The 27,798-nt window shown below is 40.1% G+C and overlaps 1 protein-coding gene across 14 annotated transcripts in view; it reads right to left on the bottom strand.

The window, feature by feature from the left end:
* LOC114354941 (fatty-acid amide hydrolase 2-A) overlaps nucleotides 1-27,798 on the bottom strand; it is a 46,278-nt gene that overhangs the window by 4,039 nt on the left and 14,441 nt on the right. For 5 of the 14 annotated variants that reach the window (XM_028307552.1, XM_028307561.1, XM_028307560.1 and 2 more), the window contains 9 exons: nucleotides 17,113-17,152; nucleotides 16,340-16,468; nucleotides 13,703-13,928; nucleotides 8,545-8,762; nucleotides 6,036-6,147; nucleotides 5,343-5,521; nucleotides 3,531-3,653; nucleotides 2,979-3,080; nucleotides 1,921-2,088 (listed from right to left, as the gene is read on the bottom strand). In XM_028307552.1, coding sequence (XP_028163353.1) covers nucleotides 1,921-2,088; nucleotides 2,979-3,080; nucleotides 3,531-3,653; nucleotides 5,343-5,521; nucleotides 6,036-6,147; nucleotides 8,545-8,762; nucleotides 13,703-13,928; nucleotides 16,340-16,468; nucleotides 17,113-17,151 — 1,296 coding nt within the window. In that variant the 5' untranslated portion in view covers nucleotide 17,152. Of the gene's footprint in view, nucleotides 1-1,920; nucleotides 2,089-2,978; nucleotides 3,081-3,530; nucleotides 3,654-5,063; nucleotides 5,196-5,342; nucleotides 5,522-6,035; nucleotides 6,148-8,544; nucleotides 8,763-13,702; nucleotides 13,929-16,339; nucleotides 16,501-16,983; nucleotides 17,153-27,798 lie in introns of all 14 variants that reach the window. The other 9 variants (XM_028307553.1, XM_028307556.1, XM_028307555.1 and 6 more) reach the window with 3 other exon arrangements.

The following is a 27,798-nucleotide window of genomic DNA, read 5'->3' as shown; positions in this document are numbered from 1 at the left end:
TGTTAATGACATTGAGCATACATTTTTTAAATACCTTCGCGAAGTAAAACTTCTGTACGTAGTACTTATTATTATTCTGTGGTAGTACTCACTATGAGCTGGGGGCACCACGTCCCTAAGCTAGATCCTTTCATCCGCACGACTCATCTTGCAACCAGTATTTTCTTACTAACCATTATGAGTACTCTAATAATGCTCCCGCCGTGCAACAGGTATAAACAAGTTGTTACGTGCTAACATCGTGAAAACGTGCCCTGCAGCGAACGTCCATGTCACCATACAAAACTAAAGTTTTAGTTTTTCCTGCACAAGTAGTTTTCATAGATTGAGTAAATACTCACTATGAGCTGTTCCTTGAGCCTCGTCGCCTTCTCCTCATAATGCTCCCGTCTTGCAGCAGGGATGAACAAGTTGTTCCGCGCTATGACGGTGAAGCCGAGCCCCTACAGCGAACTCCTCTCACTTGCTTAGCTAACGTCTCACCCGTGCGACTTGTCTTGATATACTGAGTAGGTACATACAGCGACCACGCCTCTGTGTAATTAACTAAACTAAGCACCCAGTTTCTTCTGGATTATCAGTATAAATAGTCACTATGAGGTGTTCTTTGAGCCTTGCCGCGGGTTTATAGAGAATATTGCGCGCTATAACGGTAAAGCCGAGCCCTCTGCAGCGAGCGTCCGACTCACCTTGTTTAGCTCTTAAGTCTTGCCTGCACGACTCGTTTTCAAATATTGAGTAAATACTCACTATGAGCTGTTCTTTGAGTCTCGCCGCCTTCTCTTCATAATGCTCCCGTCTTGCAGCGGGTATGAACAAGTTGTTCCGCGCTATGACGGTAAAGCCGAGTCCTTGCAGCGAGAGTCCGTCTCATACTTACTTAGCTAAGTCTTTCCTGCACAACTCATTTTGAAATATTCAGTAATTACTCACTATAAGCTGTTCCTTGAGCCTCGCCGCCTTCTCTTCATAATGCTCCCGTCTTGCCGCAGGGATGAAGAGATTATTATGGTATGAACAAGTTATTCCGCGCTATGACGGTGAAGCCGAGCCCCTGCAGCGAGAGTCCGTCTCATACTTACTTAGCTAAGTCTTGCCTGCACAACTCATTTTGAAATATTGAGTAAGTACCTACTCACTATGAGCTGTTCCTTGAGTCTCGCCGCCTTCTCTTCGTAATGCTCCCGTCTAGCAGCGAGTATGAACAAGTTATTCTGCGCTATGACCGTAAAGTCGAGCCCCTGCAGCGATCTCCTCTCACTTGCTTAGCTAACGTCCCACCCGTGCGACTGGTTTTGATATACTGAGTAGGTACATACAGCGACCACGCCTCTAACTGTGTAACTAACTAAACACTCAGTTTCTTCTGGATTATCAGTATAAATAGTCACTATGAGCTGTTCTTTGAGCCTTGCCGCGGGTTTATAGAGAATATTGCGCGCTATAACGGCAAAGCCGAGCCCTCTGCAGCGAGCGTCCGACTCACCTCACTTAGCTAACGTCTCGCCTAATGGCGCAGTTATACTATGCGGGAAGTTGATCGAGACAGTGTAAACACGCATTTCAGTTAGTTTCGCCGTGCGTCGCTCATATGCAGTGCGCATATTAGCGCTTCTGTTCGATCACTTTCCGGCATAGTGTAACTGCGCCTGAAATACACCCCTGAGTTAATGTCTCGCCGACTCGCCCGCACGACTTATAGTGTAGAATACTCACTATAAGCTGTTCGTTGAGCCTCGCCGCCTTCTCCTCATAATGCTCCCGTCTTGCCGCAGGGATGAAGAGATTATTATGGTATGAACAAGTTGTTCCGCGCTATGACGGTGAAGCCGAGTCCCTGCAGCGATCGTCCGGCTCACATTGTTTAGCTCTTAAGACTTGCCTGCACGACTCATTTTGAAAAATTGAGTAAGTACTCACTATAAGCTGTTCTTTGAGCCTTGCCGCCTTCTCTTCATAATGCTCCCGCCTTGCCGCGGGTATGAAGAGATTATTCCGCGCTATGACGGTGAAACCGAGTCCTTGCAGCGATCGCGCGGCGCCGCCGAACATTGTCTTCACTAGTTCCACGAACAGGCTTTTGTTGAGCTGTGAATGGAAGGAAAATGTGTTTAACCACCATCATACCATCACCACATTACCAAAAGATCAGGGGACCAAAAATTAAGGCTCAGGATCAAAAGACTTTTAGGTACAGTCATTTTGGGTAACTCTAAATTTCCGGGTAACTTTGCACTATCGGCAACAGTGTTAACTGCCCATTGCCTGTCATGTCATCTCGTTCTATCGCGAAGAATCGCCATTTGATGAGAGCGAGAGCAAAAACGGAAATGGATAGTTAACACTGTGGCCGTGTGTACAATGGAAAATTAATGCATTATAGTGCCTATACTTTCCCAAAATTACTTGAACTTTTACTAATAGTGGCGAATCCAAATCGACTCTATTTGAGAATTTCAGCGCGTTTCCGCTTTATGACGAAAAAAGTTAGTTTGAAAAGAGCCACTAAGTACATACGAGACTTCTAAGTAATATTACTCGGGTTGGAAGATAAAATACAGGGTGTTAGGTAAATAGGTATATGAGCCGACACTAGCCCATGTTAACATGGTCATATAAATGGTATGGTCAGAAAATTGATATCTTCATTTTAATTATTTTTATTTTTATACAAATCGGATTTTATAAAATTTATTTTGTATGAAAATTAAAAAAAATAAAATGATGATATCAATTTTCTAACTTCACCATACCATTTATATGACCATGTTAACATGAGCTAGAGTCGGCTCATATACCCATTTACCTAACACCCTGTATTTAAGACCGATGTCATTATTTTTAAGGTAATTGTTCGTATTGGCCGCTGCGATACAAGCTTTCCTGCTTAGTGCAGAGACCGCCGGAATAATTTGTACAATGTGACATCTTTTAGTAATAAATACTTTTTACATTTTTTTTTATTTAAGCTAACTTACTTTGGGGTCGTTCGGATCCTGCAGCATGTTGGGTATGTCTTTCATCGAGAAGAACACTGAAACTGACATTTCCACAGAGTCTTCTAAGTCCTTAAATTTTTCCTGAAACAACAATAAATGGATGAAAATATTTCAGCGATTTATCATTAAAATGCACAGCTAGAAGAAGTATAATTGGTTAATAATTATGTTAGTGAGAACACAAAATTATTACACTTATGCCCGTTTTCACCATCAATCCCTAATTTTTAAGTGACTCCTATGGTAACAAATAACACGAATTTTGCTTTCATAGGGGTCACTTAAAAATTAGGGATTGATGGTGAAAACAGGCATTAATAACTTTGTGGTTGAGGATTCCGGGTGAAGATCGCTTCCACCTTCGGTCTAATCATCACTTACCATCAGGTGAGATACAGGCCAAAAGCATTCCTCGTTATGGATAAAAAAACAGACTACTGCTGGATTTATCTTCTCTCAAGGAGCAGTAGAATAACAAGCAAAATAAAGTGAACAACGAATAAAGATTCTCCCATATTATTATCACCATACCTTGCATATTTTGGATCCGCACTCCGTCCTTAAGTACTTGACAGCCCGTTTGATCTTGTCCTTGATGCACTTGTCCACGTTCAACAGAGCCAGGGATTTCGCCGCCTCGGTCATGTAGTACACCTGTAGAGCAAGAAAATAATGAACGTATTAAAATTAACCTCAGAACGCCCATGGTAAAAATACTGTCTTAAATTGAGAGCAGGTACTTATTGTCGAACGGTTGGGTTGACTTGAACTTACAAAATGATAATACTAAACTTCTCCTGACACGCGGTTTAGTTTTGATAAAGAACAATAAGTTTCTCAAACTTATGATGTTTATGAGCAGTTGTGTTCTGTAGGCCTAAGATGCGCACCGTGATAACTTTTATCGACGTCAAAATGTATGAGCAAAATCGATAAAATGGCGTGATAACCGCTTATCGCGGCGCGCATCTTAGGCCTACAGCAAGCCTAAATTTTTGTCGTAAATCGTCTTGTTGCCACGCCATCATATCATCGTGTGATTGTAATATGGCCGTGGTCGCCACTCGAGAACTTTCCTGCCCCAACGGCCATCGTCTCTACGAGCTATGTGCCCCGCCCACTGCCACTTGATTTTAGCAATTCTGCGAGGTATGTCGGTCACTTTGGTCCTCTTGCGTATCTCCTCATTTCTGATTCGATCGCTGAATAACCTGTGGCGGTTCGCGTTAAGAGACGCTGCATAGGGCACAGTATGTTAAAAAAAAATTCGACATTATGATAAATGAATAAGGTTACAAAATTAAATATACTTAGTAGCCTGTTCCCGAAAAAGGTTTAGCCTTATCTGCAAGGTGCTGGTCAACAGGTTCGTCCAAGTTGAGCATATGCCGGTTGTCTCCCGCCATGATGTTCATAAGTTATAGCGGACAGGTCCACCGTCAGTAAGCTTAGGAACTTGGGGACACTGCTAGGGGCTTGCGTATGCCAGTTTGAGAAAGGGTGGCTTAAAGAGCCTTACCTGCAAGGTACTAAAGTGGTCGCAAGTCTTTTACGATTAATAATATTAGATGCTTGCATACCGAAGTTAGAGACACACTGTCTTAAAAGACTTGAGGGAGGCCTATGTTCAGCATTGGACGTCCTGTGGCCGAAAAGATTATTATGACTTACCTGCAAAGTGCTAAGGTCAACAGGCTCGTCCAAGTTGAGCATATGCCGGTTGTCTCCCGCCATAATGTTCATGAGGAGAGGCAGGTCTTCCGCGTGCCGCGCCATCGGGCCCACCGTCAGAAAGTTTGGGAACTTCGGGTCGCTACTAGGGGCTTGTCTACGCCAGTTTGAGAAACACTGTCTTAAAGAGTCTTACCTGCAAAAATGCCCAGGTGGTCGCAAGTCCTTTACGAATCCTGGTGAACCCTTGGATGTTCGCGTACGGTGCAGTTTGAGAAACACTGTCTTAAAGAACCTTACCTGCGAAGTGCTGAGATGGTCGCCAGTCTTTTACGAGTATTGATATTGGGTGCTTGCTTACAATTTGAGAAATTCTAGCTTAATAAACCTTACCTGCAAAGTGCTAAGGTCAACAGGCTCGTCCAAGTTGAGCATATGCCGGTTGTCTCCCGCCATGATATTCATAAGTAAAGGCAGGTCTTCCGCGCGCCGCGCCATCGGGCCCACCGTCAGGAAGTTTGGGAACTTCGGGTCGCTACTAGGGGCTTGTCTACGCCAGTTTGAGAAACACTGTCATTTAGTCTTACCTAGAACTTGCTGAGGTGGTTGCAAGTCCTTTTATTGGGTGCTTGTGTACGCCAGTTTGAGAAACACTAGCTTAATAAGCCTAACCTGCAAGGTGCTAAGGTCGACAGGCTCGTCCAAGTTGAGCATATGCCGGTTGTCTCCCGCCATAATGTTCATGAGGAGAGGCAGGTCTTCCGCGCGCCGCGCCATTGGGCCCACCGTTAGGAAGTTTGGGAACTTCGGGTCGCTGAGCGTTGGGATATGCCCGTCGATCGGGATTATACCTGCAAGGAGAAAGTTCAAATCAAATCATTTTAAAAGGTCTAAATACGGCAGTTCTGTTGAATATTTGAGCAAATAGTAGTTTAAGCAGAGAATATAGTAATACAAGATCGAGATCTCGGTTAAATGGAAACTCTAAATGCTATGCTAAATCTAGGCCCGTTTCAGGCGACTAAAACACGACCCCTGCTGGACAAAGCCCTCCTCCAAGGATTATCACAACTTATGCGCTTCCTGCGACTTCGACTTTCCCTAAAGCGCGTTTTACCAAATGGGAGGTCTAACCCAAGTTACGTCTTTCGGTCCGTGGTCGCGAATCTTTTGTGTCCAAACGGCTATCAATCGTTTGACGATTCTGCGGACTGTGTCAGTCAGTTACTTTGATTCTCCTAGGAAAATCGCTCATTTCCAGGCACTTATAAAGTTATTTTCAGGTCCCTCATAATGTTATTAATCAAAGCACATACAAACCTATACATATTCAAGGCAAATATGCAGTTATTTCGCAGCACTTACCAGGCGTGGGCTTGTGTCCGAAGACGCCGCAGAAAGCGGCGGGCACGCGGATTGAGCCCGCGATGTCGGATGCCACCGATACCGCTGAAGCGCCGCACGCCAGCAGCGCACCCTGAAACACATCGAGGAGTTATACTTACTTAAGTGTTCACATGGATGAGGGATCGTCATTTATGTGTTCACATCTAGAAGGAATTGAGATTTATTGGGTAATCAAGGTGGAATAGTTAGTATAGGAGTGGTACGGGAGGAGCGACAATGACATAATATTGTGTCGTGACAGGGCATACAAATCTGAAGTCTTGCTGATGTTTGGACGTCAATAAATCACCATCTAGTGCCGTAAGCCGTTACTTTACCTCAGGTAGATCTCTAACATTACTGTACATTGACACACTTCACTTTTTATGAGCTTTTAATAGCTCACAACGCACACGACTATAAATTCTGTATCATTAACAACATTTGATGCGCGCCGTGATATACTTTATCGACGTCAAAATGTATCTGCAAAATCGATAAAATGGCGTGATAACCGCTTATCGCGGCGCGCATCCTAGGCCTACAGATCATCAAGATTGCAGAAGCACGAGCTTGTATGAGTTTATACCAGAGGTTATACGATTTGGCTTACATTCCCTGACCCCTCAAGTTCACGTGGAGTGACTTGTCTCAGGTTGGCCTGATGATGTTAGCATAATTATTTACAACTAGCTTTCCGCCCGCGGCTTCGCCCGCGTGGAATTTTGTCTGTCACAGAAAAACTTTATCGCGCGCGTCCCTGTTTCGAAAACCGGGATAAAAACTATCCTATGTTCTTTCCCGGGACTCAAACTATCTCTATGCCAAATTTCATCAAAATCGGTTGCGAGGTTTAAGCGGGAAAGCGTAACAGACAGACAGACAGACAGACAGACAGACAGACAGACAGACAGACAGAGTTACTTTCGCATTTATAATATTAGTTGGGATGGGATAATTGTTACATCATATTTGTCCACAGTCTGGTACTCCAGGGCTTATACATGTAAAAATCGTTGAACCTTGTACGCAGGCACACGTTATGCAACAAAGCTAACAAACGGGCAGTTAGCACGTGAGCGCGGAGTGCCCGTGGCAAACAGCGATGTGTGATTGTAATCTGCTAAGTCTGTTCCATAAGTTTGAACAATTACTTATGATCTAACTGCGAAATATTCAAGTACTGTGTGACTCTGATTCTATAGATATTCTATAACAATCGGTTTTGATAAAATCAGAACTACCTTCATAGCTATATCATAAATTATTACTGTAATCAATCGTGTTGTTATATACACGAACTATTATTAAGTTACTTGGAAAGACTTAAATTGTATTTCGCGGAATCCATGTAAAAACATCCAACATCCTAATAATAGATTTGTTTGTCGTAAACAGAAAAGTTCTTGCTAAAAAGAAATGGCCGTTTCAAAAACAAAGCGTGTTTAAAAAAGGTTGGTCCCTCTTCCCTCAATTCAAAGTGGCTAAATATAAAAAGGGAGCTAAATGAAAACGAATGTTTTTCCTCATTAAAGGGAAAATAAACGGGACTATTCCCACCTCTCGTTCCCACCGCTGCAACTCCTGTGTAGCCAGGATCTACACCTTGATCGACAATAAAAACCTAACCAGTGAAAGTCAAGTTTGTCTCAGGGGACAGTTAAACTGTCATTGGACGGAAGAACATGAGTCCGAAGTTGGGAGGGAAAATAAGGTATAAACTATTTGTTTTTCCTTGTTTATAACCAAATCATAGCGCACTTCTATCATTTCTATCTCACCTCTCCGCCCGAAGAGCCGCTGGGCGTCCTGCTCAAGCAGTACGGGTTGTTGGTGGTCCCCTTCAGAAGGTTGGTGGTCTCCCAGCCCAGGCATAGTTCTGGCGTATTGGATACCAAGAGCGGAATGCCACCTGCCTTGATATATGTCACCTGTTCTCACTATTCTGACTGCACTAGATCGGTGAAAAAGCTAAAAATAACTTTTATGCCTTAANTGCAGTGGTGGGAACGAGAGGTGGGAATAGTCCCGTTTTATTCTGACTGCACTGCCGTCTAATACAGCTCACTTCTCCTCTAGTGAGTACTGTGCCGCCATCTAATATTCTCACCGCCGCCATCTAATATTCTCACATCCCGCCACCAGTCTGACTGAGCCGCTATATGACAAATGACAATACTATCACAATGACTAACCTCTCCACCCGAAGATCCGCCGGGCGTCCGACTCAAGCAGTAAGGGTTGTTGGTGGTCCCCTTCAGAAGGTTGGTGGTCTCCCAGCCCAGGCACAGTTCAGGCGTGTTGGACACCAAGAGCGGAATGCCGCCTGCCTTGATATATGTCACCTGTTCTCACTATTCTGACTGCACTGCCGTCTAATACAGCTCAGTTCTCCTCACTAGTCCGACTGTGCCACCATCTAATATTCTGACATCTCCCCACTTATCTGACAGCACCGCCGTATGATAACACTATCGCCTCGACTCACCTCTCCGCCCGAAGAGCCGCCGGGGGTCCTGCTCAAGCAGTACGGGTTGTTGGTGGTCCCCTTCAGCAGGTTGGTGGTCTCCCAGCCCAGGCATAGTTCAGGCGTGTTGGACACCAGCAGTGGGATGCCACCAGCCTCTTTAACCAAACGGACTGCGCCGCCATCTTCTGTCGCCTTGCGGCCGGCGTATTCTAGGCAGCCTACCGCGTTAGAAAGACCTGGAAGAGAATTTGAATTACATTCAGTTACATCATCTAACTGAATTATACAGGGTGGAATTTTGTAATGCCACCTGGAGGAAAAGTACTCTTAATACTGTACCTATAACCTACATATAAAATTTTACTGAAAGAAAAAAATCCTTTATTAAAAAAAAAAAGAGAATTGCATCGATTGCAATTCTATTTATTTTCAAAAATAAAGGAATGTTTTCTTTGAGAAAATTTTTCTATCTACAATATTAAGAGTACTTTCCCTCCAGGTGGCATTACAAAATTCCACCCTGTATATTATTGTTGCAAAATAGCACTTATTACAGTGATGTGTGAGCGAGGATATAGTAATTAAAGTTTAAGAATGAGATACATTGTAGAAGATTTCTGAAAACTCCTATTTTGTTCTGGTTAAGGTCTCGGACCCCTATGGTATTTTTCTCGTTTCTATGTTCAGTGTGCAATAAAATACAAGTAAAACTCTCTTCCAACTGCTGCAACTTCTCGCTATCCTGTAACCTCAAAACTTGAGATTCGTGTAAAAAGATATTTAATAAGATAGATCTTATTTCTTCGTCTAAAAGTGTAACGAAAGTATTCCTCTCAAAAATCCTCTTTATGAGGTCAGGTATTCACAGAGGAGTATCCTATGATTATTGTCTATCTCAAAGCAGCTATTTAGCAAGGGCACAAGCAAAAGTACCCACGAGTCCCACGACTTACGTAATACAAAACCCCAACTTTATCAGGGACCTCTGTACGGAATCATAACGGCCAACCTGGGGAACAATTTCGTAATTTCGTGACAGATCTCACTTAGATAGGGAGTTCATTAGTGTTGCTGCTCTAAATAGCTTGCTTATAAAATTTTGAATAAACAAAGTTTTTGTTCTTGGGTATGTCTTTGCATAAATGCTTACAATCATACAGACTAGCTCTTAGTCTATGAAGTACCAAAATGAGGATAAGGGAGGAAAAAATACCTAACATTTTATTTATTAAACAGTAAATTTTCGAAGATTTTAGCAACAATATAAGTTTTTAGCAAAAAATAAGTTTTCAGCAAAAAAAATTATTCGAATGGTGAAAGAATTTTTCAAATCGCTCCAGTAGTTTCGGAGCCTATTCCCGTAAAACAATCAAATCTATCCTCTTTATCATACTAACGTACGGCAAAGAATATGAACCATTTAAAGCTAATGGTGTAGGTGGTTACTAGGTAGGGTAGTCTAGGACTGTTGTAGTTTTAGGCTAAATATAAATTAATTAGTGAGCCGTCGCTATTTTTCGCCGGTGTGTGTTATGAACGTAATGTTTATACAAGCGACGAGTAGCTATGTAAGTATAAAGGGTTTGTTTTGTCCAAAACTTCAATATGCGTCATAAGGAAAACCTGTTAAGTATGAAAACTTTTGTTTAGATTTACTTAAGCTGTATGAGGTACTTGGCACTTTTGCTTACCTACAAAAGTGCCGATTGCTAACAGATTCATATTATGATCATCATTGTGTTAAAACACTATCCCAACTAATATTATAAATGCGAAAGTAACTCTGTCTGTCTGTCTGTCTGTCTGTCTGTCTGTCTGTCTGTTACGCTTTCCCGCTTAAACCTCGCAACCGATTTTGATGAAATTTGGCATAGAGATAGTTTGAGTCCCGGGAAAGAACATAGGATAGTTTTTATCCCGGTTTTTGAAACAGGGACGCGCGCGATAAAGTTTTTCTGTGACAGACAAAATTCCACGCGGGCGAAGCCGCGGGCGGAAAGCTAGTCTTAAATAAGAATAAGAGCGTTATACATTGGTGTTTGTTTCAATAAGTAAAAAAAACATCAAAAGTTAAATCGTTGACTGCCAAGACACTAGACACAATAGAAATATTGCTCGAGGCTTACCGCTGAGCGCGTGGCGCCCAACGTGTTAAAACATACCATAAATGGTCACTGTTTTTGCTTGAAAAGGCAGTTAAGGCACAAAATAAATACTATTAAGGTAAATACCCAGGTACCAGGTACACCTACCATGTACATAATGTTTAGGTATTGCACATCAAATAAGCAAACAAGCTTTGCCCAGGTAAACGCCGGTAACATAACTGCATTTGGCAGGCGACGTTATTGGTTTATCAGGGTACGGATTACTGCCATCCGCTATTACCAGGTACATCAAGTCTAGCACGAAATCCGCACTAATTTGATCCTCTGAAAATCCAAACACGTGTCAAGCCTGGCATTCAATTTCATTAACTTTCTCGCGTAATTCGAATGCAAAATTGTTTGTGCTTACCATGAGTTTACGTTAGGTGTGCTCGCTAGCGACTACGTAAAAAAATTACAATGAATAACAAATTGTAGTACAGTGCCTTAGCGGCTACTTTCAAGAACTAAAATCTTCATAGATTTTTTTGACGCAGTCGCTAGCAAGCACACGATAAGGCCCAGAACAGACGGTGAAACGCAACTGCAACTTTCTGATGATTCTGATGAATGAAACTGAAACTGAAAGTTTCAAACTGGTCGCGTCATGTGTGGTCTCTCAACGGACGCTATGGCAGAAACTTGATGCAACTCAAAAGTTGCAGTTTCGTTGCAGTTGCGTTTCACCGTCTGTTCTGGGCCTAAGTGTGAACATGTGAGTGTGTGTAAACTCATGGTAAGCACACTGTTCGTATTACGATTTCTATACTGACAGCTCTTCTGACTCGTAATAAATAACGGAAACAAAGCAATTGGTATTTATCAAGTGTATTTTACATTGTGAGACAGTGTCGTTTTATTATTGCAACATAGTGTTAATCTTAAAATGACAGAGTAACAGGCTATGAAAAATTACACTGGTCAACAGTGGTTTTGGTGCCAAGGAACTGTATATATTTTTTGATTAAGGACCTTATACTGGTTGCTTTAGTAGCAAATTTGTTGATTTCCTACGTGTGGTTTTCTAGATTTTGACGTGTATAGAAAAATAAAAAATTTCACCAAAATCAGCGTTTATAATATTTTGAAGTGCTTAAAAACTTTCTTTTCCACGACTTTTGTGAATGAGGTGTAATGGGACTATCACGTTACATCCTCCAGCAGTAATCAGCCATCATATAGCTATCCCATCTGCCTTGGTACCTCTCTTCCAATGGTTTTTAGGTCTTGATAGCATCGCTCTCCCTGTTCTTAGCTATAGCATGCTATAGTGACCCAAGATTCTCTGGGAATTGGTCAAGATGACTGTGGAGGTAGTGCCCTTTGATGAAAATTATTACATCCTGAGTTTTTAGGGCATGTCTCACAATTTCATAGTAGTTACTAGTCCTGTGATTTCCGAAAAAAATTTTAGTAACTTCAACGAACGAAGTCCACGTATATCGTTCCAAACGTCCATCAAACTTAAGAAATCAGTATCTTTTATTAATGTTCTTATTTGTGGGCCATCAAAAATTTACTGCTTTAACCTTTTTTTATGCTCAAACCAGGATTTATTTTTTGTTTTTTCCTAACTTTTTCCACTCTGAACTTCATGTTATGGCTTCTTTGCCCATTGATACATTGCCTCAGTGTTCACAGCAGATTATACAAACAATTTCGGGTATCCACGGCTTGAATACAACCACAATTTCAGAGTTAAAGTAAGAAAAATAAGCACTTTTTATTAAAATTTTGTCTAAATTTTTGAAATTCTTAACTGTGTACACATCACAAATGTAACAAATTACATTTGGATCGTTGAGGCAACTTCTTGGCAATGCAGACATGATATTGAAATAAATTTCGTCATAAAAATATACCGATAACATTACAAACTGTGCAACCAAAGTACCGATTAAAGCTAAAATTTAAAACTGACGGTAGATCAAAAACTACACGTAGGAAAAAAAAAGAAAAATATTTTTATTATTACTAATACACACCTAATAATAAACTATCAACAGAATCTCGGCACCATTTAATTTTGATTTTTTGTTGACCAGTGTTATGTTTGATCCGAAAGGGAATAAAACTACAATCTAATATTATATTAGCTTACGGATTCTTCAAAGGAGACGCACTAAGTCACGGACGATGATAAAACTAGTAATTATAATAATTATGCATATCATTCATGAATATTAAGTCTGAAAATATTTAACCCATTCTTTCATATTCACATTATGTAGAGCATACTAATAATTAATAAAATTACAAAGGGAGTTGGCGGATATTATACCTATGTAGGTAAGTACATAAAGTATGTATTCGCTTTAAAACCAATAAGTACAATAAATCATTACATATCAGTGAGCAGAATTAAATTGTTTGTGACATATTTTCCACGTGGATAATTCGGTACGATGAAATTTAATTAATTTGCAGCTAAAAATTCGGAAAATTCATTCGGATAATTTCGTGTATTGAAATACCGATTTCGGAGTTGAATCACATTTGTTTTGGCGTGTAATGTTAAACTTGCCTAAAACCTATACCTACTTATTGCACACTGGGTGACTTCATTTGGTTAAGAGTAGGCGCACACCGTTGATTTTTCGTCGGCCGATAGTTTAGTCGGGCAGTTGATCAGTATGGGCATGTATGGGAGTGCGCACACTACACCGATTCGATTTGGCCGATTCTTCATACAATTTAAAATCGGGCACAACTATCGGCCAACTAAAAATCAACGGTGTGCGCCTACTCTTAAGTTGGTTGTACAGTCAGCGTCAATAGTTCGTGACACCCAAAGTGGCCAAAAAGTTGACACCACTTGTGTTGCGAACACAAGTGTATTAACCTACGTTGGTAAAATGGATCAGACACAAAAATAACATTAAACTACACTAACATACTAACAACGTCTCAGTAGCTCATCGGTCATAGAAGTCACTTGACTCTTAAAAGGATCATGAGATCGCATCGCTCAATCATATACTTTTTAAAACCGACATAACGAAAGCGCTTATTCTTGCAAATCCACTCACCAGCAAGCGAGCAGCTCTCCTTTACTGTGAAAGGAACTCCAAGCAAAGGCTTCGCTGCGACCAGCTCTTCCAAGGTGCCAGTCCTGATCGCCTCATTCAAGCACCTGTCCACCTCTTTCGCATCTTCTAAAGCTGCCCTGTAGCGTTCTTCCACCACGGCGTTTAGAAGCGGGTTCACCTCTTGGACTCGGTTTATGTAGGCAATCACCAGTTCTTCACTGGTTATCTGAAAAAGGGAATTATTTTTTGAATTTGATTGTTGGCAAGTAATTAATAAAACAAGGGACTACTTATTTCCACCTCTCGTTCCCTGTTAACTCCTGTGTAGCTAGGATCGACACCTTGACCGCCAATAAAAACCCCAATCAGGGAAGGCCATGTTTGTCTCGAGAGAAAATTAAACTATCACTGGACGTTTATTGGAGCCACAACGAAAACATAAAATACAGAAGAACATAAGTAGATTATCCTCCATTTTGGAAGTTGGTTAAAATTATAATCATAATTAAAGAACTCCGTTACCTACAGCAATACTGGTTAAACCTGTTCTGGCAGAAATTTCTAATAATTTCATAATTTTCCGAAGGGGCAGGCGTCAACACCATTAACTAACATTAACAGTAGTGCTTAAAATAGCAATGCAAGTAAATCTCACGCAAGTGAAATTACAATATTTAATATGACAAGTTGGCGAACCTGTTGATACCTTAGTTACCCAGTCGCTTATATTTGAAAGAAAAGCTTTATTTTTTAATCATTTTTCTTATACGTTTGAGATTTAAGGGTTTGGTTTTTTGACGCTAAACTGTTGACTTTGGACCCTTGCTCTACCAGTGAGAGGACAAGAATTTTTAGTCACTTGTCCGTATTATTGTGACTAAGTTTTAGTTTGATAAAAACATAAACGTGGTCATATTTTAGCCCGTATTATGGCACCCTTTTTATTTATTTCTTATGAATTTTTGCGGCTGTGACTTCGCAAGCTGTTCTTTTGCCGCTATCTGGTCAGTCACATGTTTAATGACTTCAGTGAATCGTTGTTGTTTATGATTTTCAGATCTAACAACCCTATCTTCTAAGTGCAATGCGTCTCAGATACTGCAGACCATCATATTTAGCTCCTCGAATCCTGTTATTTGCTTTCAACCGGCATGCTTGTGAGAAACCCATGCCATTATTTGGCGTGCAAGTTTGCTAATACTGCGTACTTATAACTAATTGCTAGACAGCCGTTGCCTATCTGGCACAAGCAGGAATTTTATTTATTTATCAATATTAGGGAAACAAAAAATTTTCATACACAGATAAACAGTCACACAAAAAATAGGGCAGAAATCAGCAATGTTTTCACAGTTATATGATACATAACGCAGACTAAAAATTAATTAATAATATATTATACAGTACAGGAATGGTGATTAAACGATCACTTGTCAACCATTTCGTAATATTCGTTGGTGGCTAATTAAGCGTGTCGTGAAGCGACGCAATAACAATTTAATAATAGTCATAATTCATAATCCAGAAATTTCTTGATGAATCCTTGAAGAGCGGCAATTACCGAGTGAATAGGTGTTTTCTGAGCAAGGGTTTTCCGTCTAAGCTCTATTCATCAGTGAAATTATATCAAAAGCAGACGCATTTGTAAATGAATACAAAAATAGAATATCTAGTTAAAACATGCTAAGTGAAAGACGGTGTATTATCCCAACTAATATTATAAATGCGAAAGTAACTCTGTCTGTCTGTCTGTCTGTCTGTCTGTCTGTCTGTCTGTCTGTCTGTCTGTTACGCTTTCCCGCTTAAACCTCGCAACCGATTTTGATGAAATTTGGCATAGAGATAGTTTGAGTCCCGGGAAAGAACATAGGATAGTTTTTATCCCGGGTTTGAACCAGGGACGCGCGCGATAAAGTTTTTCTGTGACAGACAAAAATCCACGCGGGCGAAGCCGCGGGCGGAAAGCTAGTAATTTATATTCCGTACTGATTTTTATCTTAATAATATTTCTCATCAAAACATGGAAAGATTGATTTTGTAAAATNGGCGGAAAGCTAGTAATTTATATTCCGTACTGATTTTTATCTTAATAATATTTCTCATCAAAACATGGAAAGATTGATTTTGTAAAATAATCTCCATATGTAAAAGAAAACTCGTTTACTTAATCAATACTCTACTACACCACACAATGTAGGATATCGTCAACAAACCCCCCGTAGAAACAAATGTGATGCCAGAAGTTCGACAGTTCGAATGTGAGTTTGTGCTGTTTCTTGCGCTGCTTCTTCTCAAAACTAGCTCACATTACTGTCTTGATCACAGTAGTATTAAAAACCTATTTATTTATTTAGACCGACTAGAATTTGAAAACTAGAGAAACAGATTCTAACACTTTCGCATTTATGTTATTAGTAGTGGTAATTTATTAAGTATCTGTAGGGTGCGTACATTGCATGTTCATTTTATTAAACTAGGATAACGGTGTTGACTGTCCAATTAGTCTGTATATTTATTGAACTATCTTAAGAAAAAATATGTATTGTTCAGTTGTTTGTTTTCCTAAATAAAAAAATAAAAAATAATAAAAAAAAAGACCGCTTTAATCGTGAAAATTAAGTGTCTTTTATAACTCACCTCCCCCGATCGTATAGCGGTGGCATGCTCTTTCGCGCTCCGCAAGAGCAGCGGATGCGGCGGGCGCGGCACGGCGCGGCGGTTGCGCTGCCGAAACCAGAACAGCGGTGCCAGCAGAAAGTTTAGCAGTCGCAGCACTATGCCCAGCAGCCGGACTCCCAAATAAATTACTTTTAAGACTCACCTCTCCCGACCGTATAGCGGTGGTATGCTCCTTCGTGCTGCCAGAAGTTCAAGTGTCTTAATTTCCTGAACTGCTCACTCAGCATTAGCACACAATACTGGAGTAAAGAAGTATTAAAAGACCTGTAAAAATTAAATGACTTTTGTAACTCACCTCCCCCGACCGGATAACGGTGGTATGCTCCTTCGCGCTGCCAGAAGTTTAAGTGTCTTAATTTCCTGAACTGCTCACTCAGCATTAGCCCACAAAACAGGAGTAAAGAAGTATTAAAAGACCTGTAAAAATTAAATGACTTTTGTAACTCACCTCCCCCGATCGTATTGCGGTGGCATGCTCCTTCGTGCTGCCAGAAGTTAAAGTGTCTTAATTTCCTGAACTGCTCACTCAGCATTAGCACACAATACTGTCCAGATGAAGTATTAAAAGCCCACCTGCAAAGTTTAAATGACTTGTAACTCACCTCCCCCGATCGTATAGCGGTGGCATGCTCTTTCGCGCTTCGCAAGAGCAGCGGATGCGGCGGGCGCGGCACGGCGCGGCGGTTGCGAGTACGAAACCAGAACAGCGGTGCCAGCAAGAAGTTGAGAAGGCGCAGCACTATGCCCAGCAGCCGGACTCCCACCTCCATGCTGGAAGAGAAGAGACCAGTCAGTTGTTTTCAAGAGGAGGTATGGTTGCGTTAGAATTCATTGACGCTTTTTGAGTGTGTTAAAGAGGTAGAACTTGAGTGTGTTAAGCTTTTTAAGTGTCAAAACTCATAAAACTCATTTATTTATGCAAGTAGGCTTTTAAAAAGCACTTTTACACGTCCCAGTATTAACCCTACCACTGCTTCAGGACAATAAATGGGCCAATGCTGAGAAGAAGCAACGCAAGAAACTCAGACACTAAATTGTCAGCCACTTTTTAAAGGCTTTTTCTTATGCAGCAGCTGGAGAACAGACACTGATCAGTTGTTGGTTAAGGTATGTTTTGATATGAGGAATACCTACTAACATTAGGACCCGAAGAGTGTGCTATTTTGTAACTTGGTGCTATTTAATTGGAGTACTTACTCCAATAAGAAGTCCAATTACGAATTTCCCATTTGTAACTAAACTAAGGGTTATTGCTAAAGGACGTGAAAAAGTGCTTTCTCGCAATTAAATTTTACGCAAATAAAATCCTGAATTTTACGCAAATGAATCCTGTTTCAGTGGACTTTATTTTAGCTGAAGAAACTGGTTAACAGTGGTAAGTGGCCCCGTACACTAACAATATTTACAGTACGAACTTTCCAAGCTTTGATTACATCTGGGGGCACCGCAGTGCCCCCACCAAGTCGAGCAAAAAAGCGGCACGGCCGTACCATCCTTTTCTCGAAGCAATTCAGGCCATTTTCGACCGCCTGTAACTTCGTTGTGGATAAAACTAGAAGGCTGAATTTTCATTAGCTATGCAGGCATTGTAAAGACACGGTATATTTCAAATTTCATTCAATTTGAACCAGTCAAAGTCAAAGTCAAAGTCAAAGTCAAAATTTCTTTATTTGTTTAGACTAATAAATAGTTCTTACAAATCGTCATTTTGCTCTTAAGGAGCCTCTACATGTCTCATAATCTTTTTACCCTACCAGCGCTTCGAGACCAACATTTGGCAAGTGCTGAGAAGAAGCGCCGCAACAAACTCAGTCACCACTGTCTGCCGGTTAATATAAATAAATAGTAATTTAAGAATTATAACGGGTCAAAGTTTCTTAATTTTGTCACTCACTGACTGACTCACCGATCATCAAAATTCTAAGGCACTTCTAGCAGACCTAGAAGCTTCAAATTTGGAATATAAGTAGTGTTTGGTGTATGAATCAAGGAAAAACTAAAATATTTAGGGGCACGGTAGTGCAACCGCCAAGTCGAGTAAAATTTTTCAATTTCGGTTCAGTTGTCTAGATACATAACTGCTGTCTACAAAATACAAAAAGAAATGAGATCCCATCAAAAACAATACTTGTCAAAAAAACTAAGTCTCGCAACTCAGTTGTTCTACGGTAAAAAGTTGTGAGATCCATGTAATACCAAGTCCAGGCCAGGAAATCTTTAACGTTTTACATAAATATATTGACTTGGCCATGGCATGAAAACACGTGTAAATTAAATTATTTAGTGCGATGGCCAAGTCAATAATTTATGTAAAACGTTAAAGATTTCCTGGCCTGGACTTGGTATTACCTGGATCTCACAACTTTTTACCGTAGAACAACTGAGTTGCGAGACTTAGTTTTTTTGACAAGTATTGTTTTTGATGGGATAAGTATATTCAGGAACAGTGGAAATTTCCTTCACCTCATAGTAACGTAAGGCGTCTCTTCCTCAATTACACAGAATAAACAACGAGGGGTCAACAAACACTGATGTATTATGCCGGCACAAATGAGCTTATAAGCGAAATAACAAGATTAATGGCATTAAAAGTTAATCGAGAAAGTGATTAAACCAAATTGTACATAAAAGGAGAAATAGAAGTCATTGTTTCTTTAGCAAAAATATTCATGTACAGACAGCTTAAAAATATAGTTAGAGTGACACCCAAAGTAGCCAAAAAGTTCGCAACATGTCTTTGTCAACGTTTTAGCCACTTTGTTTTGTCACGCATGAACTATTTAACGCTCACTGCAAACTTGCACTGTACGAGCAACTTTCTTTGGCGAAGATATTCACCAAAACAGACAAAATATTTCATGATGTCATGTCATGATTTCATGATGGTTATAATTTTTGGATATAATCTATGTATGCTATAAATAACTTATCCATTACTTAGAAATTGCATTGCACTGGTCAGAATCATCCGTCGTAATTTATCTACAATAATAGGAATGGGAGAGATCTATCACGTTAATACACGCTATTAATTGTATAAAATAAACAAATAGATCATTGGATTTAGCACCAGATGTAGCTTACGATGGAGTAATATCTCACAAACTATCGCTCTCTATTAATCAAATTAGAATCTTAACAAGGTCTTGCCGAGGCACATTATCCGAATGGGTTCACTTTAGTCATCAATTAATGTTGATTAATTAAATTTAAAAAGGTGCTCCGATTGTAACGAGAAAGTTCTAAGGACAGCCATTTTAAAGATAAACCTTAACGTAGCATTAAATTGTTTTGCTCAAAGACTATCCTTTGAGTAAAATTTAAAATTAGGATCAAAACGATATAAGATTTTCTCCTTGACCTTACGGCTGCAACTTCACCAAAGTACCTACTTCGTGATATGATATTAGCATTAAATTTTTTGAGCAGCTCTAAGACGACAGTAAAGTTACATGATGTCACTTCCAACAAGCCAGGCATAAACAGTAGGTAAACACTGGTTATTTGCTCAGGTTCGAACCAGGCAAACAAATATCGTCTCTCATCTTGCCTCCAGGATCAGGATTTTGATCGTATGAACAACGTAAAAGAATATTAGTTATTTAGTATGACGAGTAGAATAAAGTTATGGTTTTTTATGCAGCACAAAGCAGGTATTTGATGTTAAGTGAAAGTATAGTACGGTACATGCACTATAAGTGTGCCTATTCACTCGCGCCTTGAAGACGAAAAGTCAATTTTCAAAAGTCAACCCAAAGGTCTTCAATCTTCTGAAGTTCACCATAGAGGGGGACAAAGCAACTACTTACAAAGCAAAGAAATACATACAAAATTCCGTGTCATACGCGTGATACAATGTTTCAAAGTTGTTCGAACAATCTTCTTTGAGATAAGAAACTTCAGGTCAAAGCAATATTGCTTCGAGAAGATTCTTTCCCATTGAATCCTCCTGAGTGCTTCAAGTATCTGTTTTAGAACAGGAAGACAAACGGCTGCATTTGCTTCTTAAATTCCAAATTGAATAATTCCTAAGCGTATGGTGAAACATGCATCGTTTGCCTAACCTCGTGTCACGCAAACAGGTTGCTTCCGAGTTGCAATCCCCTTGAGTTCAACGTTGCGTTGAGACACTGTATGTAAGGCAGGGTTTCTCAAACTGGAGTATTGGAAATGAACCCCCAGGGTTTTATCCTTGCCAGCCGGGCTAGGACGCGCATCGTGATATACTTTATCGACGTCAAAATGTATGGGCAAAATCGATAAAATGGGAGTGATAACCGCTTATCGCGGCGCGCATCCTAGGCCTACTGTGGTCGTGGAGGATTCGTGACGAGATGATCGTTTGACATAATATTGTGATTGTGACGCGTGAGTTGCTAATAAGCTCTCGAAATGCACGGTGGCGTACCTAATTTAGTCTGAAAATAACGTCTAGCCTAATTTAAAAAAAATAAGTAGGCTAGGTGAACTTTTAGTGGCACGCAAACAGGTTTCTTTTGTTTGAGTTGCAATTCCCTTGAGTTCAACAACGTTGCGTCGAGACACTCTATGTAAGGCAGGGTTACTTAAACTGGGGTATTTGAACCCCAGGGGCTCGCCTTCACCAGTGGTCGTAAAGGATTCGTGACAAGGGAAACGTTTGAGTTGTAAGCTCTCGAAATGCACGGTAAGTAGCGGTTCAATTTGGGGCAAGAAACTAATCTTTTTGTTTTTATTCAATAAAAAATGCAGCAAAACAAGGGCACATAGAACTTGAAGTTTGAGAATCACTGCTCTAAAGTAATCATAAGGTCCGCTGAGACTTTTAACAAAAATATAACTTCTGAGTGAGTGACCTATGTATGTTATTTACTCATACGTCATACCACAAAATTGTTTTGCACCGTTTGACAAGTAGTGCTAAGTGGTAGCTGAGCTTGTTGCTACTTTTTAGCACTTGCCAAACACTCGAAATCCTATGGCATAGAAGTAACTCTGTCTGTCTCGCTTTCACACCTAAACCACTGAACCGATTTTGATGAAATTTGGCATAGAGATAGTTTGAGTCCCGGGAAAGGACATAGGATAGTTTTTATCCCGGTTTTAGAAACAGGGACGCGCACGATAAAGTTTTTCTGTGACACACAATACAACGCGGGCGAAGCCGCGGACGGAAAGCTAGTAATATAATAAGGGGCACACGCCCGTATTCACAAACGACGCTTACTTAATCGAACGCACAGCGTTGAATACAGCTCTGTGATTGGTTCGTGTGTTGTGTTAATGTTCATGTGATTCGGGTGTCAGTTGCCAGAACTTGAGATATTTGTTACATTCGTTTTCATTTGTTTAACCAGATGTGTGGTATAATAAACCAGTTATAAGATATCATTCAACAAAAGCCTCAAAACTCAATCAACGTGATAAAACGTAACGACCATCCACAAAACCGTATTTACATCATTCAATCAATAATCTCGCCGTTTATATGCGAAGCACGCGCGGTGACTCATTTCAATTACCACGATAGTAAGTAAGTAAGTATACTAGTTGGTAACCTTAGATATACGCATCCAATATCTTTGTTAATTTACAATTATAGTTTTTAAACCTACAATCAGACTAGATTTTGGTTGTTAATAACAACTAACACTTAATTTACAATCATAGCTTTCAAGCCACATCAGACTCTACATTTTGGTTGATTAGCAACTAACACAGTTTTAGCCTGTCAGTTTGATGTAGAGAAGCGTATCAATTGGATTAAACCCCAGTGGAATCATCTATTATTGTAATAAAATAATATAATATTATTTGTTAAGCACACAATAGAAGATTAATAGATACATAAATGAACAAAAAAAGAAACCTTAACACAATTAAACTAAAATTAAAATAGATTTGAGTGCCCTGTGCCAAAAAGGTCCCAGGCTCAGCAATAGTCGTGACATCAAAGGTGCCACGGAACTGGTTTTTTTTTTGGTAAAAAATGCTGTTGTAATGCATATTGCAATCAAAATGTAGATCTGATGTGCTGTCGACTGTCTCTACCCAATACCGTCATATTATTACTTCCATAATTTACACTTCGTCTAGTTATACTTGGCCTTGGGCCCTCCATTTGGACTTGACCCGGACATTAAATTAATTTTACCAGTTATGCACGCATCGCTAAAAAGCACATTCCTTTATTTTTATTATATTTATCAATTAAAGAACCGGATTTCTAAGTCCCACATGTACGCTATTAGTTTTAAAATGGCAACCCTATCCCCTCATCCTTTCCATCTATGGTTGATTAAGTGTTGCCATTGCGCAATCCATTGATTCCTATTCAGCTGTGGCCCCCAGGTGGACAGAGACAAACTGTTCGAATGAACCAAGGATATGTAGATTGTACGTGAGCGACGAGACAATGGTAAAATTACCCCACTTACGTTAAGATGCGTTGCATTTGTTTACTTTCTGAGCGCATTTGGCTTTCTATAAGTTAAACTAACCAATTATGTGCTGATATAGACACAAGATGTTAAAGAACTAAGTACGAAAGTAATGCAGATTTTTTTATATGTCGTCATAGCTTATAAAATTCAACTATTATTATAAAAAATGCGAATGTAACAATCTGCTCTCTAATTCGTGATAAGACAGGATACAAAGCAAAAGCACATGAGTGAAGATCTTTACTCATGTGCTTGAAGGGCAAAAAGAAATAAAATTCTCGAGTAAACTTTTTGTGACTCAAAAAAATATAGGATAGTGTCCATTGATTACAAAATACCATTAATAGAAAGTGAATAATAATTTATTATTCCACTAATTAGTATCGTCTAACTAGGCCACCATACCAAAGATTATACAACTCGCCCGATCGATATAACCTGTCGCAGACGACATATTCACCATCGCTCACTTTATGTAAATCGTTCTTATCGTGACATTACTTTTGATGTACGAGTTACATATTTTATCGAAGTTCCAAGTCACAAAATGGTTATATAAGTACGACCATTATCACAAAAGAACAATAGTTTTTTGCGACAAAAGCAGACGGCCGGTTTCCACAAAAGCAGAGAAGACTTGAGAGGAGAGGAAAGGAGATATGTTTGATGAATAACCTGTGGGATATGATGCTCAACCACAATAAGGAAGCTAGATTTTAGTACTTCCTTCCGAGCGGGTGTTGTGCTCGGGGACCAAGGTCCAATTTACACCATCTTGGTTTGCCTATATATACATGGCAGGATATAAAACTCCGTCACCGCGATGCAGGTTTGTATGAGCGGCGGAGTGTGCCATAGTGAAGTAGTAACAGCGCCATCTGTTGGTCACTAGTTTGTAGTGGCGTCGCCACACCACTCCCCCCGGAAGAACCGGAGGTGGATGACGTCAGGATGAGCTCAGCAGTCTGTGCGTGATGAGCTTACAAGTGCCAGTGTGCTCAAGTCTGCGGTGAGTCGAGACGAGCAGGTTGCGGTGCTCTATCCACGGTGAGTCGGGATAGTGAGCGGAGGCGTCTTCGATGGTNTTTTTTTTTTGAAGGGACGCGCGCTGGTAGCTTGAGGAGCTTTTCCAGCTTCACCGGGCAGAGTGGCGAGTACAAAAGGTACTCTAGCCGTTTGGCGATCGTCGGTGCGCGTGCCGACGAGGCCGAGTGTGGGCGGTCGCAGACCGACGTTCGCGATCGGGCCGTATCGAGCGCATAAGGCGCCCGATCAGTGGCGAACCCAACTAGAGGGTTGCCCACCGCGGTGTTGGACCAAAGTCCAGCCTACGGCGGGCTCACTCTAGTGGGCCCGATCGAGGGGACTACGGACGCGGCCTGAGGGCGCCACGGTAGGCTCGGACCTCGGCTCAGGCCGTGTCCGGGGGACGGATAGGGGGTCAAATTTACACCATCTTGGTTTGCCTATATACTTGGCAGGATATAAAACTCCGTCACCGCGATGCAGGTTTGTATGAGCGGCGGAGTGTGCCATAGTGAAGTAGTAACAGCGCCATCTGTTGGTCACTAGTTTGTAGTGGCGTCGCCACAAACCAATCAATGGTCTAGTGGTAAGACCACCTGCTTCAGACGCAGAGGTCCCGGGTTCGATTCTCAGTGGGGGCAGATTTGTCTGTTCGGTTTGGTTGGTGGTAAGGCTTGTTCTAAGTCCGCCTGGCTAGCTACCACTATCTTACCTAAGTCTGTCGCCATAACAACAATGTTAACAGCATTGTTGTGTAGGTAAGATAGCCAGTTCCTCCGTGGTTGAGGATTCCGGGTGAAGCTCGCTTCCACCTTCGGCCTGATCGTCACTTACCATCAGGTGAGATGCAGGCCAAGAGTTTCATCGTTGTGAATAAAAAAATACAGATTTCGTTATTTCCACATCACCTCTCCGCTCAGCTTCGGTTCGGAAACCTAATTGGTTATTCAAACTTTTCTCTCCGCTTTGGTGGAAACCGGGCCTAAAGAAACTTTCCATTTACCAAGACATTGATATTTAATACGAGCATATTATTAAACGAAAAGTAAAGGTCACCCATACGGATCTCGTGATAACCTATCGAAATGTATTTCAAAAATATCCATGTACCTACGTGACTATCACCGTAGCAGAATGCTGGTATTGATTTATGGAGATACAACAATATTATTAGCAGAATTTCTCTTTCTGATAATTCCACTGATTGGCATTTGGTGCCTACATCAACAAACAATAGCAGATAATGAATAAAATATGTGCCAATTTATTAATTCACTTGGCTTCGCGTAAACAATGGAATTTAATTATGATAGCTACCTACTGGGTCACTGGGTGGAACAATAATTGCCCGTGAAATCAGTGTGTTTAAAAACTATGTTCTCGCCTCCTCGAAGGACCGAAGGATTCGCTGGGGTTTGAATTTATTGCAGGAAGACTATCGCTCATCTCAAGGGACCAAAAGCGAGTAAATACTGTATACCGGTTCCTGGTAAATACCAGAGAAGAGTAGCTACGTCACATGGGAAAATGGGTGGAAAACTAACTAGGTAATTTGTTGATTAGCTGTCAAATCTTTGCTAAAACACTGAGGCACGCCTTCGTTTCAGGCACACCTTGCTCCAGGGTTGCTAGGTTAATATAACTTTTGCGCTACGAACAATTCCGATATTTCAGCTCTACTAATAAGTAGAGCTGAAATACACAGTATAGCTAGAATCCTAGGGTAAAGTTTGAATATCAAGCAAGCAAGTCTTTAGCTAGACCCTGGATCACTGAGTTGTATAATTGACGGTCATGTCATCCTGGCTAATGGTTGTATAAAAGTTGCAGTACATTTAGCTTAGCTAAACTTTCTTAATTTAGTATTTCAGACTAGTCATACAATTTGTACTTCTCGTCACTTGCAATTAAACTTATTCCCTAGCTTAAAGCTTAATCCCTTGGGCTTACTCATTCGTTGCTTTTCTCACTATTTTTTTTTTATGATTTGTATCAGCAATCCTGAACCTACACTTGCCTTTTCCCCAATGTTCTAAACATATTATGCCCGCATAAAAGTATGTTTTTAAAGTAGTAATGGTTTAATACCGTCCTCACATCCCTAATAATAACTCTTTCGTATTCACAGTCACGTTGGTTCATAGACTATCAAATTCTAGACTCGACACCCCTATTCCAGTGTAGGTATAAATTTTTAAATCACTGATGAAACACTATGCTGCCAGGTGTAAAAGTTTACGATGCGCCTCGGGGATGAAATTGCAATGTAAAATGCACGCGATTTTCGATTTAGTTGTTTAATGGATGAGAAATCGGCTTCGCCCTCGTAGCAGATCAAATAAACATCTAGTTTTCATCATACCATATTTCATGGCTGGCTTTACAAAAATCTTTACAAAGAACAGCCCAGTTACTTGACTGGTTAAGATTTTATTGGCGGTCAAGCTGTAGATCCTTGCTACATCGAAGTTGCAGAAGTGGAAACGAGGGATGGGAATAGCTAAATTATTCCTTGTTGTAACATTCGACAGTCTCGTCAAAATAGGACATCAGCTTAAAATAATCAATTTTAAAATAATGTTTTTTGCTAAGACGTAAATAGGAAAGGCGCAGGAAGGCGCTGGATGGAGGCCGCTACCAACCGTGCGATGTAGAAGTCATTGGGGGAGGCCTATATTCAGCAGTGGACGTCCTATGGCTAAAATGATGATGATGATGAAGAAGACGTAATTTTTTTTTTATCCACAACGAGGAAGCTCTTGGCCTGTATCTCACCTGATGGTAAGTGATGATCAGGCCGAAGGTGAAAGCGAGCTTCACCCGGAAATATAACTTTGATATGCGTATTGAAAAAAGCTGTTATTTCGACATAACCGAGGTACTAAAAATAGGTAAGTTCTCATAGACGTCAGAAGCTCTACAATGTTTATCTGTGTTTGCAAAGGGCATGAAAGGATGGAACGAATAAACCAATTTTAATGCGAATTGGATTTTGAAGCTCGGGTCAGTTTTTGCTATGTCCAGCCCGATAAAATTTTGCACTGTAAACTTCTAAATTAATTCACTCTACACTAGAAGGATTTAGTGAATCCATTTAAAAGTTTATTTTAGGTGAAAAACACCGAAGGAAGCTTGATGCTTTTAGTCAGATAATGCTTACTTGTGCTGACACAAAAAGGAATTGTGATGTTACGTATAAAATATACAAATTAAACAATAAAAATTGTAGAATTCAAAGAGATTAACTTATCAAAGGTTGAGCTAAATACAAATAGTTAGTAGATGGTCCCTCTTAATCAAAGTTATTCTTACAACAAAAATTATAATTTAATTCGCCGAATGAGTCAAATAATAAAACTGAATAAAAAAGAGAACAATGCAATCATTGAAAAATATCAATCAATGGCATAATTTTAAAATTATTCCTTATTGTTTTTAATGACCTACTCTACATTAGTGTTTTTCATCCTCATTTACTAATGAGGTAGTTTTTACGATTGCATAAAACCTCTAGTTTGCCATAAAGATAGCTTTCACTCCGACGACGGAAAAAGAAATGACAAAAGATGAAATTATGACCTCAGAAACGTACTATGTACCTATTTAGAATATTTTACTGATTTTCATTTACGATGAAAATTATGGCAGATTTCATTAAATCAAAGAACAACCAACTTATTACAAAACTTTAGTTACCTAGTACACAAAATGTCATTGTTGGTTCAGTTATTAGCAAGTTCACATTATACCGCGAGCGAAGTGTACCGGTGTGATGACTGACATTAATTTAAAACTTGGTAACGGATGTAAAAATACGAATAATAAAATAAATTAACATCATTATTTGTGGTGTTCATTTAATTAATTAACACGGTTTTTGTTGTTGTACAGTCAACAGCAAACACACACACACATTTTTGTTTTTGCAAAATGAACTTTACCCAGGTTCATTTTGCAAAAAAAACAAGC

Source organism: Ostrinia furnacalis, unplaced genomic scaffold (assembly GCF_004193835.3).
Source record: "Ostrinia furnacalis isolate ACB-3 unplaced genomic scaffold, ASM419383v2 OfSCF2279, whole genome shotgun sequence".
NCBI lineage: Eukaryota > Metazoa > Arthropoda > Insecta > Lepidoptera > Crambidae > Ostrinia > Ostrinia furnacalis.
This window is presented reverse-complemented; position numbering and strand designations above follow the sequence as displayed.